Source organism: Streptopelia decaocto, assembly GCF_964273445.1.
Source record: "Streptopelia decaocto genome assembly, chromosome: 3".
In the NCBI taxonomy this organism is placed as follows: domain Eukaryota; kingdom Metazoa; phylum Chordata; class Aves; order Columbiformes; family Columbidae; genus Streptopelia; species Streptopelia decaocto.
In genome coordinates, this window is record NC_138656.1 from 62,718,140 (window position 1) to 62,737,179 (window position 19,040).

The window sequence follows — 19,040 nt, forward strand, 5'->3', positions numbered from 1 at the left end:
AGCGCTGTGATTTATTTAAAATCTCCAGTGAGTATGAACTATACTAGTAGCTTTAAAGAGGTACTTAAACTCACACACTAAATTCCAATGTGCTGGATTTATTGCAACTACATTAGGTTGCTGTATGTCACAGCTTTTATGAAAGATTGATCCAGGAATGTTTTCTGCAGTGTCTGCCCATCTTTAGTCAAGTATTTTCAATCGAAGTGCAGAAGGAAAACACATTGAATTGAATTTGAATAAATTGAGGAAGCCTGTCATCTCCAGGCAAAAGCAGTTTGAATTGGTGTAAATTTTACAAATAATTATTCTGTTCCAGTAACCTGCTCTGAAGTGACTCTGACATTTATTAGATTCCACACAACTTAATCTGTAACTGGATATGCTGTTTGGTGACTCACTTGTTCGGCTGGAAAAAAAGGAGGAGATTTCTTCATAGTTATCCAACTGGTGGCAGCATGTTTAAGGTCTTTGATGAAGCATTTCTGAATGGTGACTGTGCTGGTGTTGTATACACTGCTTATTTGTCATATGAAGCCATAGCTCAGCCTGAGTCTCACGTGGAGCAGACTTTGTGTTTGGTGCACACCAAGGAACGCTTTGCTGATTCTGTTTATTCTACTTGGACTCAGGAGCTAGGAAAAAGTCTGAAAATCAATGGCTTTTAAATCCCCATTGTTAGTTTTAGTCCTGTCAACCTTAGGCTGTAACTAAAACTCTGTGTGCCCCTTTTTAAGTAAAAGATGGCGACATGGAGCTGGGGGACTCTCACTGTCACAGTTAATATTCAGTGCTCTGCACCTTAGTCCTGTGACAGGTCCCAAGCTTTGCTGTTCTGTAAGGCAGGTTTCCTTGTACTCACCCTGCCTGCTTAGCTGGTTCTTGTTCTCTGCAGTACAATGTCCTCGTGCTTGGTGTTCCTGTTGCTGCCAGTGTTTTTCCAAGCACACCCAGTGGGTGCCGCGTTTCCTGTGGGAGCATCAACCCCCAGCTTTTATGAAACCAGGCAATGTGGGGGGTCTGAAGGAAACTGCTGCTGCATGGCTATAGTGCAATCTTGTGTGATCCGAGTAAGGTTCCAGGCTGCAAAGAGGTAATAAGCAGCACTCATTAAATGTATTTTTCCTCTCAATTTCATGCTTCTGTGTTGTGGCCTTCTTTTTAGAACTCTGTGGATTACATGTGAATTCACCTCACTTTCCAGCTGTAGAGCTGCAACAAGCTAGGCCACGGCCATTTGGGGGTTTAAAGTTTGGTTTTCCAAATCTCAAATAGAACGGAGGTTGAGGTAGGGAGACAGCTAATTGCAGGTAACCTGGGAAAGCGTCTCTCCTGTAGCTGGAGTTACTGGTAAGTGTTCCGAAGACCATCCTCAGTTTCTCTTGTCTCACGCTGGGGATGAGTGTGGTGCGTTGATACTTCTCAGCCCTGCCAGAGGAGGTGTGTGACCTACAGCCCAGTCTTCATATCTCTCCTTTTAATTAATTCTTTGCCTTTCAAACATTAAGATTTTACTGAAGAGTTTGGGACTTTTTTTCACATTTTCTCCTGTAGTAAGACTATGGTGTTAGAGCCTATATGCTGTTTACTGATTCTCTATTGGGGACAGCATTGTTTGCTCCTGTATTCTTAGAGGCAAGAAGTTGTTTATGTTTTGATCTTCATTGTATTAATTTAAGCATTTGTATCTTTATTTTAAGTTTGAAACTTCCTGTGTGATCTTAAACATTTTCATGTTCAAGGAGCAGAACAAGCAGTTATGTCAACATAGATTTACTTCTGGTAACGGAACAGCTTTGCAGACTTGGCTGAAAAACAAGAGAATATGAGGAGAAAGGAGTTGAAACTTTTTTCTTTCCCAGCCAGCTAACAGCAAACTGTTAAGCAAGGCTAATATATGATCCAATATGTGAAATATGTATCTATGGAAAAGATAGTACATATTGCAGATCTGGCCAGAACATGTTTCTCAAATATTTCTACCTGTTAAAAAATGTAAACATTTCCACTGTAAATCTCAACACTTCTGTAACTCATGTAGAGAAAAGGAGGCCTTTTGTGTGAGACAGTATTACTATTTTTTTTTCTGTGTCCCTGGATTTTTTTTTGTTGTTCCGTTTAGGTAGCAAGAGAGTTTCCACTGACTAGAAAAGAAACCACTGCTTGGCTAAGTAAAAGCAAACATGAGCTGACTGTTAAATAATTTTCTCTGTAGGAATACAGGTTAGGTCTTAATTGTTTTTCTGGCTCATCATTAACCATGTCTGACCTGTTCCTGAGCATGTGACTGGTCTGAGAGTAGCCGAGTAGCTTTCATCAGCTGATAGTTATGTATTATGAGAGAGAGATAAGGAATGCTGCAAAAAAGTGAAAAGTCTTCTTACTAATAGTGTGTTGCTTCTTTCTAATACAAAACTCATTTTCAGGAGGAATAAGTGAGATTCTTTTGCACATGAGACAGTGATTGCTTGGAGAAAATGCATTTTGCTTGCATGGTATCGCACACCCAGCTTCCCACCGGGGGACTGCACTGCCCAGCTCCCGACGGGGACTGGCCTCCTGCGGTGGCTCACTGACAGACCACAGCTGGCCAGGTGCTGCTCTGGCAGGGTTGCAGTATGAGCCATGAAAGAGGTGTTGATTTTCATTATATGCAACACCTACCCTGATCTTCACTGTAGAAGTGAGAGTCCAGCACAGAGCCACAAAGATGATTAAGGGAGTGGAGTATCTCCCTTATGAGAAAAGGCTGAGGGGGCTGGGTCTCTTTAGCTTGGAGAAGAGGAGACTGAGGGGTGACCTCATTAATGTTCATAAATGTGTAAAGGGTGAGTGTCACGAGGATGGAGACAGGTTCTTCTCGGTGACAACCAATGGTTGGACAAGGGGCAATGGGTGGAAACTAGAGCACAGGAGGTTCCATTTAAATCTGAGAAGAAACTTCTGCACAGTGAGGGTGACAGAACACTGGAATAGGCTGCCCAGGGGGGCTGTGGAGTCTCCTTCTCCGGAGACATTCCTGTGTAGCCTCATCTAGGTGTTCCTGCTCCGGCAGGGGGATTGGACTAGATGATCTTTTGAGGTCCCTTCTAATCCCTAACATTCTGTGATTCTATGATTCTGTGAAGTGGCTGCAGGAGCTGGCACACCTCTGATGGAGGCTGTTGACGTATTCCAGTGACTTCTGTGAAGAATGCCTGTGTGCACACTGTGTGTGCTCTTCTGCAGCTCCTGAGCAAAGTCCAGCTGCTAGCTGTACGTACTCGAGGAAGCTGAGCTAAAGTGTGAGACTTTGCACTGAAATAGATTAAAATTGTACACAAGATCCAGTCAGGCTCTTTTACAGAATTGGTGATGCCCAGAAGAACAGGAGAGACTTCTGGTAGTTGTGTTAACTCTGATCTTTCAGAGCTCCTTGGGAAGCTGGAAGAACGGGGAAGTGGGGAAGGAAAAACGATAAAGGGTGAGGTAACCTAGGAACCTATCAAAACTGCTCTGATCTTTGGTCCCTGACTGTTACCAGTATGTTGGCACTGCAGAGCTAGGACTTTGTGAGCTGGGCCTATGCCTTTGGCTCTCTGGGACATTTGAGTGTTACTGATGGATTGAGAGGCACAAAAGCATGTGCCAGGTACCTGTATGTGCCAACCTGAACCCCCCGCACAGAGGTGAAAGGCTGGTTAAATGAGGGAGGCAGTGCCCTTCTAAATACCACCATCAGCAGTGAAGCCAGGAATTTAGGGACCTCTGTTTTATGAAAAGTAATCCCAGGTTTCCAGTGGCTTTGCTCTCCCTCTTCAGTGCCAAGATCCTCTCCCTGCTTGTTTCCCAAATGTGGCAGTGGAGGGAGCCAGCAGAGATGTTTCTACAGTCTTGCCTTCAGGAGGAGAGGCTAAGGCTACCCTGCTTTTCCTTCGAGCAAAGGAAGGGATATTGACTTCTGTCTCAGAAGTTTCAAAGCCAGTTCTTGCTTTGAATCAAATTCTGTAATGTCTCTATGTGTAAATGTGAGGCAACAAGACGCTGCACCTCTGTGATCCAAGTGATAATGTCTTAAAGCCTATTTTAAATTTTCTTTTTATCAATGAAGCTGTATGAGTTTGTGAGTCTGGACAAATGCCTGTGGTTTAGGTAGTTTTGTTATTATTTGTATATTATCATATAAAATATTTGAACGAGTAGTAGCTACAGTAAGAAATCTGAAAAATGAACAAAACAATGAAAAAACCCCATGAAACAAAACAAAAAGCCAAATTAATTACTAGGCTGTATAAGAAATATTTTTTTTAGCTGGTATGCACTCTAACTTGTTTATATTAATATGAAGGAGCACAAAGGATGGATTTCTTTAACTCATCAACTGGTTGATATGTACCGTAAATCAAAATTTCGGGAATGTCAGCCTCTCTGCTTTCTGTGTTATACTGGTCCTACCAACTTGATTTTGTTTGTTTGTTTGGCTGTTGTGTTTTTTGTTTTTTTTTTTTTTATGAAGACAGCTTCAGGAGTGCTGCTGAAGACCATTGGCAAAAATTTACATTTACTGCTCTGCCTTTTTTCTGTTTGCTGACTTGAATAAGCAATGCATGAACAAAAAAACCCTGAAAAGATAAATGCTATTTCTTTCTAAATAATATCCTTATTGTGAAAGCTTAAGGTGCAAAATGCTAAATTACAGGAAAATTTGTGACAGTTCAGTTCTTGTTTGTTTGTTTCTTTATTTTTTTTCCCCTTGAGGTTTGAAAACCCATTACCACTTGGCAATTTTGATGCATACTTACAGACTTCTTGGTAAAAGTTGTTTTAATTTTGTGCTGAATTATTGAATCACAAGAGTTAAACTGGGATGAACTTCCTTTTGCCTGGATTTGAATAGCTGACCAACTACTCTGTTCTGGCTTTTAATTTCCCCTCAACTATCTACTTGTGTTCAGGTTTAGAAGCAGGATGAAAATCTAATTAACTTAGAATGCAAATATTTTAAGTATAGGCTTTGCTTTAGAGAGTTTTTCATGTGAGAGCCTTTATTTAAAACACAAACCTTATTTTCTTAATTTGCAGTTAAACAATGTATCTCTAGGTGGCGGTAGGACACACCGGTCCTTTTTCTGTCTGCAAACTCGCTGTTAACAGAGTGCCTGTAGTTGGTTTTGTTCTGTTTTTCTCCCTGTAAAAACAAAAGCAGAATAACTGAGCATCTTGTCTCTGAATCAGAGGGGAGCCTGTCTTTGAACAAACAAAACTTCGGGTTAATTTGTATTTGGTTTCACATATATTAAACCTTCACACTGTTGAATTCCAAAGGTAACACCAGACAGTTGCCTTTTTGTTTGTTTTAAAACAATGCATTATACCAAACATAAAAAGAAGGCTTAATGACCCAGAGTGGGTATTTATTGGGATGTGTTGGGGCTCCTGGCCCCAGCAGGTGAGAGAATCCCCGCAGGCAGGGAAGGGCTGGTGCTCGGCAGCAGCTGGTGACCGTAGGTAAAATTCAAACATTTTCACTCATGTTTTGCTGATTTTCAGCAAAATTAAAATAGAAGTTGTGTGAAACCCATCTTATACTGCTGTTCACCTCAATAATTCTTACAGTAGCTTATGTACGCTCAATCCCTCCAAAGATTTCTGCTTTAAAGGGTTTGATTATTACCTCATGCGAAACTTAGGTACTAAGTTTTTGATATCTTCATTACCTCTGTGTACACAGCAGGAGTTTGCTATAGCAGTTGTTGACATGGGGACATTATGTAAAGCAGTGTAGAAAATCCAATATAATCTAATTCACTGGGAACTTGCTATGAAACAAAGATTCAAATTACTATAGTTACTAAAAGTGTTCTCAGGAATTCCAGTTTTATCTAATTGCTTAACAAAAGTCACATGTAACTTTCTCCTTGTAACTGAAGTTCTGTCTGTTGCAGATCTCTTCCATGGTAAATATGGAAAAATAACTTTTTTTTTTTTTTTTTTAATGTGTTTATTCACTACTTAGAGATGCCATTTGCTGCAATTTTAACTATATTTAGGAAAAAAAAAAAAGAAAAAGGTGTGCTACTAAAGCAAGTATCCCACATACTATCATACCATTGTATTTTCTGCTGACTGTGTGGTACACCAGTTTGCCTGGAGAGGGCCACAGAATACAGGGACAAGTCTACTGCTAGCTGAGGTCAAGCAAAAATAAGTTATTTTGCATATGTATGCTTTCATTTTAGGAGATGTGAGGGTGTTAAGCTGAGATAAAGCACATTTAGGATATTAATTTTGCAGTGTCTGTCCATTTTTCTCCTTGCTTTCTCATGTGACAGTAAAACATATTAAGCTGAAAATAAGGCTCAGATGATGTGTCACATTTTGCAGTTAAAAACTAGTAGATTTTATTACACACACTTAAAAAACCACTGGTGGTTTATATCCTACATTTAAAAATGTGAAGATCTCAAAATTACAATTAAAATCTGGACATCTGACTTTTTTTTTTTTTTTTTTTTTTAATGTACTGTAAGCCCACGAATGCTTTGTTGCTGTCTTTTCATTAATGCACTGGTTCTGAAATATTTGTGTATGACTATGTCATGGCAGTTTTTTGTATGGCTTTCCAAAATGACTTGTAAAATATGATTAAACCAGAGTTGTGCTGCTTATTTTAAAAATATTAAAAGGCCTGATTTATACTTACTACAGTTAAACTATTAACTGATCTTTAAATTGCCAATTTCTACCTAGACACGTTAATACATTACCTTACTTAATAAGAAACCATGAGTTTTGTCTTCAACTTGGCAAAAACCATTCACTAAATGTTCTGGGACTTCTTCAGCGGAATCTTTGTAGTAGGTTGAAAAAGTTTTGAGTACCAGTTTCTGTCAACTTTTATGGCTTTAGAATTGTCAAGTAAAAGTGCATAAAATTAAGTGAGAGTTGTCTGTGTCCCATTGAAAGTTCTCTTCCTCTTCACAAACAGCTGCCGAAATACAAAGAATACTACATCAGCTTGGAACACCGCAAGACACACCTGAGTTGAGGCAACAGCTGTGAGTACTTCACATGAAAACGTTTAATTTCATTGCATTGTAAACAATCTCCTGGTAAGTGATGTGGTGTTTTTTTGTTAGGCAGAGTTCTTGATCTCACCAAGAAAAGAAAGTATAGAGAAACACAGTCTGTAAACTATAGTTGGCTGATTTTCCTGTGTACATTGCCTGCAGTATCAGTAAATCTATAAAACTCATGCTGTATGTCAGCAAATGGAAAGTGGCAGGACCAAAAGTAATAACACAAACATTTGCACACCTCCACTCCAGTCAACAATTCAAATCTGTCGGTGTGATTTTCACAAGGTAATGAATATACTGGGGAGAGGTTTATGAGTTGTGATACTGGGTGAGAGAGGGGACTGCCTTTTTGGTGATGAAAGCTACGGTAAGGGATAACATTACAGAATAAATATATACCAGAAATACTAAAATAGCCAAAGTGAAATAAGGCTCCAAGGCAGATGCTGTGTGGTAGTTCAGTCACATGAAGGTGAATTTTCATTAATATGCCACTAGCAGAGACAGTCAGTAGCTCTCCACTTCTCTGCGCTGTCCGAGGAGCCAGTATGTTTTGTTGTTTTGTTTTTTTTTTCCATTAAACTCCTTTAGTGAATTAATCTTAGGATCCTAAATGCACATAAGCAGAGTGTTGTGCCAGCCCTGTGGCTAAGAGAGTTGGCATCCTCAGTGTGGTTAATGCTGCACTGTGACCATTGAATAGGAGGTGCAGGCATGTGTTGGACCAAAGGTGTCACCTTCCTTTCGTGTGAACAGCCAAATTGCTTTATAATAGCCTGAGTTCAGGGCCCATAACATTAGCCAAGTACAATCCACAGTGGATGTCCTACTGGTGACTCTGAATAGGGGAAGAGCAGCATATACACTTTATGCAATAACCAGACAGGATCTTGGCATAAATTCACAAAATCTGTTGTGAAGGACACATTCCAGTCCCTTTCTGGAGGCAGTATATATAGCAAGCTTCCTTGAGTTTTCATTGTCCATTTTTCACTTGTCTGAATGTTTGGCCCTTCCTTTTATGTTGATATGTGTCTGAAGAGTCATTTGATTATTTTAAATATTGATGTTGATTGTTTTCTAATAGCTTTCCAGATAAAATATTTTCATATGCATTGGGGAGGAGAATGCAAAAGCAGGTAAAGAGTTTGAGTTGCTTCAGGAAAAAAAATAGGAAAATATGAGTGTGTGATAATATCAGAATCAAAGAGACCAAAAAAAAAAAAAAAACAGAAAGAAAAAAAGCCAAAAAAAGTGCAACGCTGTTGAAGAAGAGGCTCTTTTTTAAGCACTGTTAAAGTAATTAGTAAATAGTGAAGCTTTCAACTAAGTTTGCAGCTATTGTATCATGGGAGAATATAGATCTCTTTGGATAAGCTTCCCAGTAACTACCAGGAATTGACCTTTCATGCACTATGGTATCGGAATTATATTTAAGCCATGGCGTGTTCTTCCGCACAGAAAAAAACTTGGTCTTTTCTACACTTTTTCTGAACTCAGAAGTGACCAGATGTTTCCAACTATTGTTAACCTCAAAATGATTATGAAAAGCGTGTTTAGATATTTGTAATAACTAGAAACATATTGCTGTGCATTAGGAAAACAGAAGAAACCTTGGTGGCAGGGGAAGAAAGAAAGGTGAATAATGAATGCTGTCACACTGAGGAACACATGTTCTTCAGCATCTGTCCCACCTGAGATCAATGGTGTCATGCCTTTTGTCATGGCTTCACAGTGAAGAACAGAATAAAGATGACTTCATGGACTTCAGAGAGGCATTTTGTACTGCTGCTTTCCTGAGAATCAGCAGAATTTGAACAAAGTAACCCAATGGTCTCTAATGAAACTTTGCATTTGGTTGTAGGCAGCAGAAGCAGCAATACACCAACCAGCTTGCCAAAGAGACTGACAAATACATTAAGGAGTTTGGGTCTTTGCCTGCAACAAGTGAACAGGTATAAAACCAAGGAGCGTGTTTTGTTTGATGATCGTGTTGGCTCATGTAGAGTGTTTGAGTGACTTCAGTTCTGCACGCCTATTTTTGTGCTCCTCACCAGGCTTTCAAAGCGCTGTTTAGTTAGTCAACACATTTACTCAACAGGGACACTTACAATGTAAGAATATTTCGTTGCAGTCCAGACTTGTTCCGAAGCTGGTTTTTTTTGTTTATCAGGAATTAAGGTAGTTTGATTGACATGGTAGGAATCAAGGCAGTGTGCTGTGCCTGTGATTTCAGGTCTCTGTGCACTTTGTAATCTGTGTCAGTGATGTTAAGTCTGACTTCACAGATGCTCTGACTGTGTCCAGGGTCAAGGAGCTGTCTGCCAGAACTACTTGCAGGGCAGGTGGACAGACGTGTTCACCCACTGTCTGAATAATTTGATTACACACATTAGGTCTGTTCTGTGTCACTCAGATCAGCATTTGTGCTGTGTCTTTTCCACAGGCTTTTCCTTTCTTAAGAGGAGTGGACAGGACCTGTTACTGAAACAACTTGTGCAGTCTTTAAAATGCTTATTTCCCAGGTCTGTGTAAAATCTTGTCAGGAGTAACACGAAGTGGCTGTTGTCATTAGCACACTCCTGCCTGCCATCCTGGGGTTTCTTATCCTAGTGAAATTTGTCACTTAAGTAAGGGAAGAGCAACAGGAGCTCAGGAAACATGGATTCAGGTTATCATCACTCAAACAACGTGCCTGCTCTGTGGCTGGTTACCACAGAGGCTTTAGGAAAACAAATTATCCTGAAACACTGAATTCAAATGGCAAGCCATTATTTGTGTGTGCTCATCCTGTTGAGTTGTAAACTTCTAACAGGGGTGTTAAAACTTGGTCTTGGTGTATAACCTCTAGTTCAGGCAAAGTATGTTTTTTATTTTAATGGTTTATCTATTTCTTTATCTTGGAGCTGAAAAGTTGGCAGTGAGGTGTTTTATTGTTTAATTTTACTCCTTTTATCATGAGCATCTTCTTCAAAGGTACCTCCCAATGAGATGCATAAGTGACAGATTGATGAATGGTAAATTATAGCCTCTCAGAAATTTGGAAGGAAGGATTGATAGGATTAGGGAAATATGGCAGAGGCTCTCCTGCATGCCCACTATTCCTCTTCCCTTCCCTACATAAAAAAAAAAAAAAAAAAGCAGCAGCTTGAAAGGTTAGGACAGATATTTTTGTACCAGTTCTTAAGCACTTAAGGGAGAATGTGAACCCACTTCTGGATGGAGCTCGATATGTATTTCCAGAATTTATGTAAAATACATGTGAAGTGCCATGTTATTTCTTTTCTGCACCCTCCCCCCCGTTCAGTCACCTTTGCTTAAACAGTAGATTTTATAATCAACAGATAATAAGGAAGTTAGAAGTTTTCTTGTTCCTGCCCATTTCTCACTTCCAGCTGTTAAATGAAAATAAATACATTCATTTCCTCTTTAACTGCCTAAAATTGTGCAGAGTTATGTGATCCTAGAGGGAAGGAAAGTTTGTCCATGCAGTTGCAAATGGTTTTGTACACAGCCTTCCCTTACACCTATTTAGAAAAAAATTATTATATGCCTTAGCATTGAGCAGCCTGGAAATGTCAGAGCCTTGAAAAGCTGGAGCTCATTTGACTTGGTAAAACTTTTTCCCCTATAGCGTCAAAGAAAAATACAGAAAGACCGTCTTGTGGGGGAGTTCACCACAGCACTAACAAATTTCCAAAGACTCCAAAGGCAAGCTGCTGAGAAAGAAAAAGACTTTGTAGCCAGAGTAAGAGCCAGCTCAAGGGTATCTGTAAGTATCAGAAAATGTGCCATTATACTTTGTTTACAATGTGGTGTTCAGTGTCAAATTTGCCTCCCTGGTGCTACTTACAAGAGCTCGTATCTGACTCCAGATACTGCAGAATATGTGCTATATGGTTATAAGTATATAATTATAAGCGTTCTTTGCTCACTTTTATGCATAGCTGAATTGCACAGCTCATTATAGGAAAGGCTGAATTACATTGTAATAACCCCAAACAAGAACTGTTACTTTGTCCTTGCCTTTCTCACACAAAGGCATGAACTGCCCCTGGGTTCATGCTGTAATCTGGCAAAAGCAATTTTTAGGAGATTTTTGAATTGCTTTTGCTGGGCCTTTGGATATCAGCAGATTTTTCCTATAGGAAAGACTCACCTGCCAGATTTCTATGCAATATTAAAGTGGAGAAGTGCTCAGGAGCCTGAGATGTCAAGCGTTTCCTTGTTAGCATATCAATTTTGCTTTTCACTCTACCAAATACACATTGCTGTACTTGTAAATTTTAGCAAGCAGTTACCAAGCTGAATGTTTTTGCTTGTGTTTCAGCTTTATACATAAAGGAAAATCAGGATGAGAACAAGTTAAATCATGTTTCGGTTTGAAGTTTGCTTACTATGAACCTTGCAATATTGACTCATTATAGAAATGCTGACAGTGCTTCTTTTGGGACCATAATGGTTAATTTGTATTTTTAAATACTGATCATGTAGGGTGGTGCTCCTGAAGATAGCTACAAGGAAGGAACACTTGTCTCTTGGGACAGGTAGGCTGAATTCGTTAATAAGTCTTAACCTAGCTAAGAATAATAAATGGCCTCCAGGGAAGCCAGCTGCTGATTTTATTTAATTATTTTTTTTTTCACCTCTGACCAATTGCCTTTTTCTTGAGGGAGTTGGGATACATTGTTCAGTTCAGCTTTCTTCCATAGGGTGAATGTAGAAAAGAGGCTTTGATGGGATAGGTGGGAAGAAAAAGGAGCAGTTCATATCATTTCCCTCTTTCTTCCACATGCTTCAGCTTTAATCATGTCCTTGAGCTGCCCTAAGTCTATATTTGGGCTTTCTGAGGTAAACTTAGGTAAGCAGAGTCCAACCTGTGAACAGAGTAAAAATGTTGCGATAAGGGTCCAATGTTTACTGGGATCTCCCATTGCTTTCATACTCTCCAAGAACAGCTTCTCAGTCTCAGATTCTGTTTTCCTGGCTAGCTCGCTTTTGCCTCAGATGGATATAAACTCTGCAGTTTATAATTCAGGAGAATGTTTGCTCTTGTATTCATACTTGGAATATCCAATCGGTTAGCTCAATGCGATGTGCAACGTTGCTACAGCAGCAGCTTCCTATACTGAAAGTGTGACTTTTGGACCTTCCCTGTTAGCTAAATGGGTAAAAATGTATATTTCATTAACTGCTAATGTGAAGTATGTGTTACCTACGTAACTGTCATTTTATTCTTCTGAGTTACTTCTCATCACACCTGTTAAATTCTGGGTGTTGGGTTTTTTTGTTGTTTGATAGTCAACCACAAGCACAAGTGCAAGATGAAGAAATTACAGAAGATGACCTCCGTCTTATTGAGGAGAGGGAATCTTCCATTAGGCAGCTTGAGGTAAGTGCAAGCTGTTTTAAAGCAGAATGTGCTTTTCATGTTTCCAGAGAAAAAAACATTTTATAGTGGCCTGAACATTAATTGCAGACATTAATCTTGAGGGGTTAGGATTTGTTTGGGGTTGTGTTGTTTTTTTTTCTTCAAAACTACAGATTTTACCTTTAGATGTGAAACGTGCATTAGAAATATACTGTATGAAAGCCATGCTTTGGTACTGTGTTCAACTTCAGTTGTTCAGTTATGGAATAAGAAAGTACTCATGTGACTACAAGAAAAAATACAAATAATTTTTTTCCAATGTAGTGGTCATGTTATATAACCTTTTTTAACAGGGACTGTAAATGAAACAAAATTATACCTTTCCTCCCAGGTATTCACAATGTATTGTTCAACATCTTAATTTTGTAAGCAGCTTATTTGAACGCTTCTGCAAATACAGATACTCTGTTTCATGCAAACTTTTGGAATTGAAGCTTTGTCAAAAAGTTAAAAACATTTAAAAACAAGATGTAAACTACACAAAAAATTGACATTGAGAGAGTTCTGTAAAGACAAAATGATTTTTTCCAGCCAGTCTGGAATCCACATCTCTACATCCATCAGCAAGAAAGGTGCTGGAACTGGAGTTTGTCAGGAAGTCTTGCTGATGCATGTGGCAAAACCCATTCTATGTATAATTTTTTCACTAATCTCTCCCTTTCCACCCATACTTCAGTGTGCAGTAGATTGAACTAAATATGTGTCACTCATTAGTTACAAAGAGATCATATGCACGGTGGAAAGGTGGCATCTACAGTGTCCTGTAGTAATAGGACAGTGTAATACAGGTGCAATAGCTTGGCCATATTATAGAGATAATTTCTGTAAAGCATGACGCTTATGAAAATTGTGTGTGTCTAATTTCATAGATGTACTAAAACTAATGCAAAATACTTTCTGCACATGCTTTTTTTAATTTGGCTTAAATGGATACCTTGTAAGCAACATTGGCATAAGCCTTTCCTTTCAGTTAAACTAATACAAGTATGTGTGCCAACAAGCCCTCAGCAATGAGAGATCTTGTTTGTGATGTGGTGGTAAGTGTACTTCACATAGTCCTCTTCAGTTAGTTTGATTAGAATAAACTTGGTCTCATAGTGTCAAAAAAGCCTTCCAAATAAACATATCAAGTTGGTTTTTTTTTATCCTGTAGTGTAGCATCATGGATGCTTACTTGGGGGACAGAAGGAGCATTATTTGTATCTAAATGCAGAGAGATGCTGGAATATGTTATGTCAATTACTGCAATGCTTGTTTCCTTGCAGGCAGATATTATGGACATCAATGAAATTTTTAAAGATCTAGGAATGATGATTCATGAACAGGGTGATGTGATAGGTAAGTCAAATGAAAATTTTTTATTCTGTTTCTCTGGAGAGCAGTGATGTAGAACTTCCTTTTGCTGGAAAAATTCCTCTAATGCAAATATAAATGCTAGAGCAAATCATCTGCAACTTAATAATGGGTATAGTGGCTGATATAACTGTGAATACATAACAAATTGTGTTTAAAATGTAGTTGAAAACATTATGTAGTCTTTAATGTGTATAAAATGTCTTTAAAAGTAGTTTTTTGAACTATTTGTCTATAAAATTGGAGTTAATGTTGACAGTTTTTACTATATTGACTAGTGATATAAGTGTGCAGATTCAGCAAAGGTTTCTGCCTGGCCCTCCATGCAAGCATGTGTTTTTTTTAAATGAAATGTGATTGGAAAATACATGTTCTGACTCTGATGCTAAGTCATGCTGTTGTATATGTCCAGCATATATTTGCAGGACCTCTTCTAACACCTTAGCCCATAATCCGTTCATATTTTTTCAGATAATTTCAGATAATTCTGTGTCAGTATGATAGAATACCAAACCAGACACGTGCCTCTTGGGGTGTTTTGTGTGTCTGTTTCTCCTGATTTCACAGGTCTTGGGACTTCTTAAATCTGAGCAGAGGACAGACAGTAGCAAGTTGCAGGACAAGTAAAAGCAAGCAAACAAACAAACACAACACCACACACACACACCAAAAAAAAAAAAAAAGAAAAAAGGTCTCTACCCTCTCTACCCTGGTTGATATCTAAGGTTCAGCCTTGCTTCTAGGGCAGAGGAGCTGTTACTGACATGAATTCAGCTGCTCATTGCTTGGCTGGTTCAGAAAAGAACTCAGGCGCAAGTATAGGATGGGTTAGACTTCCATGAGAAAGGTATAAAACTTTGGGTATTGAGGCAGTTATTACATGTGTTCTTAAGTGTATTTCAACATTCCAGACCTTTGGCTGGGGTATGACTAATCAAAATTTGAAATCTTTTATTTTAAAATAAAGACAGCATAGAAGCCAATGTGGAAAATGCAGAAGTACATGTGCAGCAAGCAAACCAGCAGCTGTCAAGAGCAGCAAACTACCAGGTAATGTCAATGCCGACTGCCAGCTGTGTGTAACTCTTCTGTCTCACTAGTCCCGACTTCCACTTTCTTATGCAGCTCAAATTTTGCTTATCCATTTCCTCAAGGCTTGGAGATGTAGTTAGAGGTTTATGTTAGACCACTATGGTATTTCTAGGTGACCATGAAACAAAAGCCAGTGACCTCTGCAAGCTTTGGGTTTCCTGTAAAATTAGCCAGGCTCTTCCAGAGCACTGGGAGTGTTATGCCTTTATAAAAAACAAAACAAAACAAACAAAAAACCCAACAAACAACAAAACCCCTCCTTTTACAACTCTGGAAGTCGAAGTTTCTTGTCTATTGAGAGCAAACTGCTAAAGGTCATTGAAAGAGTAGGGAAGATAGGCAGGGAAGTCTTCTGAAGATGCTGCCAGTTAGCAACAATTTTTGCTGTCTAAAATCTTCTCCCAGCTCTATATATCCGGCTTCTGTTAATTGCTACCCTGATGCTAAAAACGTATTTCAAACTCTCAAACTTTTTGAAAAGCCTTTTAAATACCTTTAAATGCTGCCTCTTTATAACATTTTTGGAACTTGTTAGAAATAATCTTATTAGTAATAAATCTTCCCTCTTAAGTCAGAGTCAGTCCTTAGGCTTTTTTATTTTTTTAATCCTCTTATGTGTGTTAGTAGTAGCCAGGAAAGTAAATCAATGACAAAATGTCTGAAGGACTGCCTGATGATTTCAGAAGTGGGAGAATGAAAGGGGTGGAAGCATCTTTGAACTGTATTCTAGGTGGCACTAACTGGCACACCAAATGTGGTTCATGTGTCCTATTTTGATAGTGAGAAAGTTCAGGAAAAAAATAGTAACAGACAAAGTTTTCTGTGGAAGGTTTCTGGTTGAAATTTAAAATTTAAAACTTTACATTTTATCTTGAGGAGGAAAGGATGAATGTCTTCTGATCTCAGAGGAAGGTTTTGACACTTGACAAGCTTTTGTTTGGTGGGTCTTGCAGCAGAGACCAAACATTCATCAGAGCTGGACCGTGTTTGAAAGGATTGTGTAGTTTGCTTCGAATTTGAACTTTCCTTTGCTTGAAAATTCATCTGTGTTCTAAGATGCTGAAAAATTGTTTCCACTTCCAGCAGACTTTTAATTTCGGCAGCTATTACATCTGCATGCCCTGGCTCCCTCAAGGAAATGTTAGACGTCCAGGCGTGGTGGCAGGAATGAGGCTGTGCATGGTTGGCACCTTCACAGCTCCTGTTTGTGGTGAGACCAAGTGTGTGAGACAATCTGCCATGGGTGCAGATCTGTTTGGGCAAAGATAGGCTCCTCTCCTTTCTTTTCACCTTTACCACTGCTGCTTTAGCACTTGCAGAAAAGATGATCAAATGTAGGAGGAAATAGGATCTCCATGTCTTTAGTCTACTACCTTGCTTTAGCAGTGTTACAGGGGAAATGTTTGGCTTCACTGCAGTGTTGGCAAGAGTTGGTCTCCAGGATGAAAATGCACATGGCCACAGTTTAAAAAAAGGAAGGTGCTCCAGCAAATGGATTGAGTGTGAGCAAGTAAAATGATGAAATGAAGAAATCTTAGGCTGACCATGGGAAAAGTAGCAGCAAGATAGTAAAACTAGAAGAAAACTGTTAAGAAACTTGATAGTCTGGGTGGTACTGGGCAGGGAACTGGCAGCTCCACTGAAGAACTGACACAGATGTAGTTCTTCAGGGCAGGGGGAAAACCAAAATCACCACGGCAGAAGAACCTCTGCCAAGAGAGCAAAGCCTGGCTTTGCTTCTGGAGCTGTGGCCTAGAATCCCAAGATCTGAGTGTTACTATGACTTGGCTATCAGCAAAAGCCTGTGAAACCCACTGGTAATTTCTTTTCCTGTTGTGAAGGACATTCTCATGACTTACACTTTATTGTAGTGACATCTATATAACTGTCTACTCAGGTCTCTTCTCAGGTCTCTTATTTTTACTTCCTTCTCTTTTTTTTCCTTTTTTTTTTTTTTTTTTTTTCCCACCTAGGAGAAAGATGTACCTAAGAAACTTCGCAAAAACAACTTGAAAATAACTCTGTGAATAAATGCAAAATCAATCTTCCAGAAGTCTAAAATTGCAGTCCTCTGTCCCCTTCTGTATATACATTAATAGTCTTTAAATATTTTTTCTTTTCTAGCAGACTATTTCTGCCTCCTCTACTATGCAGGTTGTTTGTCCATTTTCTGTTGTATGTGGTCACCTGCTCTCTCACGTTTTCTTTCCCTCAGTGTTCTGATTATATCAATTCATTAAGTTACTTATTACGTGTACCAGAAAATACCACTGAAATAATTCTGTTGAATGATATATCCATGCAAGTAAGTCATGGATACACTAGCTCTTTTATTTTTCTTTCCTTTTTTGTCTTGAACAACCTCATATGACTTGTTAGCAAGGACACAATTTAGTTAGATTACATGATCAGTAGGACCATAAAAGCATTTGAATAGTCTTCTGATGTGGTGGTGCAGTTTTTGATCAACTTGGTTTATTCTCTATTGGCAGCAAAGGTCCCGAAAGAAGATGTGCATCCTCATGATTGTACTTGCTGTTGGAGTATTGCTTCTTGGACTCATCATATGGTTGTCTGTAAGATAAGTCTCTGGAGAAAGCATTGTAACTGGTATTTAAATTATGGAAGGAAATTCCTAGTTATGGTTTGCTCATTGTGATGCTAAGTAAAATAATGATTCTGTACTTCATCACATTTTTTTTTTATAAGACTTTCTGTTTTAACCTGAGAAGTAACATTCTCAGTACTGCTGTCAGTATGACTGCCTGCCCTCTTGGATGTGAGTGTTCTTACCAGAAAAAGAGTCAACATCATAAACTGTTCCGTGAACTTACACATTTAAACCCCTTAAGATTTAGGGGTGCTGATCAAAATCCTGATAACTTGATTTGAAGGGCTGGGTGGTTATCTTTTGGGATATTGCCAAAACAAACTCTTGAATTGTTGCTTGAGGCAACAAATTCATATATCAGAATCTATTTTTAAGTTAGAAATGTCTTTCTGTCTCTCACCCTTCCATCCCACTCACCTGCCCATTTGATATGGGTGGTTCAAAAATAAAATGTAGGTTGCTGAAGTTGGTGTGATCTCTCTTTTATAACTGAAGCCTTTTGAATTAAGCCTTCAGTTTGCCTGAAAACTTTTAGATGCTTCATATATCTCTCTATATGGTGTTGAACATGGTTATGCCTGGAAGCTTCCTGCAAAGATTGGTAGGGTGGATGGTGTAATTATGTGGATTTTTTTGTTTCAATTCTTGCATTAAGAAATACTGTGTTTTATGTGCACATGTCCGGTATCTTTGCATCTGAAGTGTGTGTTGATGAGCTTGGCTACATGAAAATAAGCTCTAGTCTGTGAATTCTTAGATTTACTGGGAAGAATAGAAATTCCCAACTTCCTAACTGCACTTGAATGCCACTGTTCTGAAACTGCTGTGATTCGGTTTCCATGAACAAATCCAAAGTTATATGTGAGGTCTTTCAAACAGCTGAAGAAAAGAAGATTACAAGTTCAATTGCAAGTTCAACAGTGGTATTTGAAATTAAGTTGCAATCAGTTGAACTGATTCAAACTTTTTGAGACGTTTGCTTTATAGCCTTTAAAATGACTTTTTTCCTTTTGTGCCATTTTGTACTAATATATTAAAAATGTAACAACACTTTTTTTTTTGCCAATTAATCTAGTTGCCTTTTTAATTGATGAACTAATCAGAAAAGTGTACAGATTAAAAGGTCACTTAATCTTTATTCTATAAATTTCTTGTACACTAGACTGATAGAGAATGCACTGTTTACACGGTGAGCTGTGAAACATTATTTGGGAACAACCTAACTGTAAGCATCTATGGACTCCAGAATTGTAACCATGCAACCAAAATAAAGGTCTTTTAAAGAGTATATTTTCTTCTAGCAGTTCCTTTTTTCCAAGGATGGGTCTTTACCAGTACAGCTGTTGTCTTCGTCTTTATGTGAATGATTTAAGCTTCTCTGAATTTCTGAGTATCTGTTCCTATGCCGTGCTTCATATTTTAAATGAAACTGCCCCTGGGTTTTGCATTCCCACCTGTGTGAGCCCAGTCTCGGGAGGACAGGCGGCTTTGCTCG

General features: G+C 38.7%; 1 protein-coding gene across 2 annotated transcripts in view; it reads left to right on the top strand.

Annotated features, from left to right (window-relative positions):
• Positions 1 to 18,828, top strand: part of STX7 (syntaxin 7) — a 32,623-nt gene extending 13,795 nt beyond the window's left edge. The window contains exons 3-10 of one of the 2 annotated variants that reach the window (XM_082047367.1): positions 6,968 to 7,037; positions 8,923 to 9,013; positions 10,693 to 10,830; positions 11,553 to 11,605; positions 12,360 to 12,450; positions 13,755 to 13,827; positions 14,810 to 14,892; positions 17,427 to 18,828. In XM_082047367.1, coding sequence (XP_081903493.1) covers positions 6,968 to 7,037; positions 8,923 to 9,013; positions 10,693 to 10,830; positions 11,553 to 11,605; positions 12,360 to 12,450; positions 13,755 to 13,827; positions 14,810 to 14,892; positions 17,427 to 17,519 — 692 coding nt within the window. In that variant the 3' untranslated portion in view covers positions 17,520 to 18,828. The remainder of the gene's footprint in view (positions 1 to 6,967; positions 7,038 to 8,922; positions 9,014 to 10,692; positions 10,831 to 11,552; positions 11,606 to 12,359; positions 12,451 to 13,754; positions 13,828 to 14,809; positions 14,893 to 17,426) is intronic. The other variant, XM_082047368.1, reaches the window with a different exon arrangement.
• Positions 18,829 to 19,040: the final 212 nt, after the last annotated feature.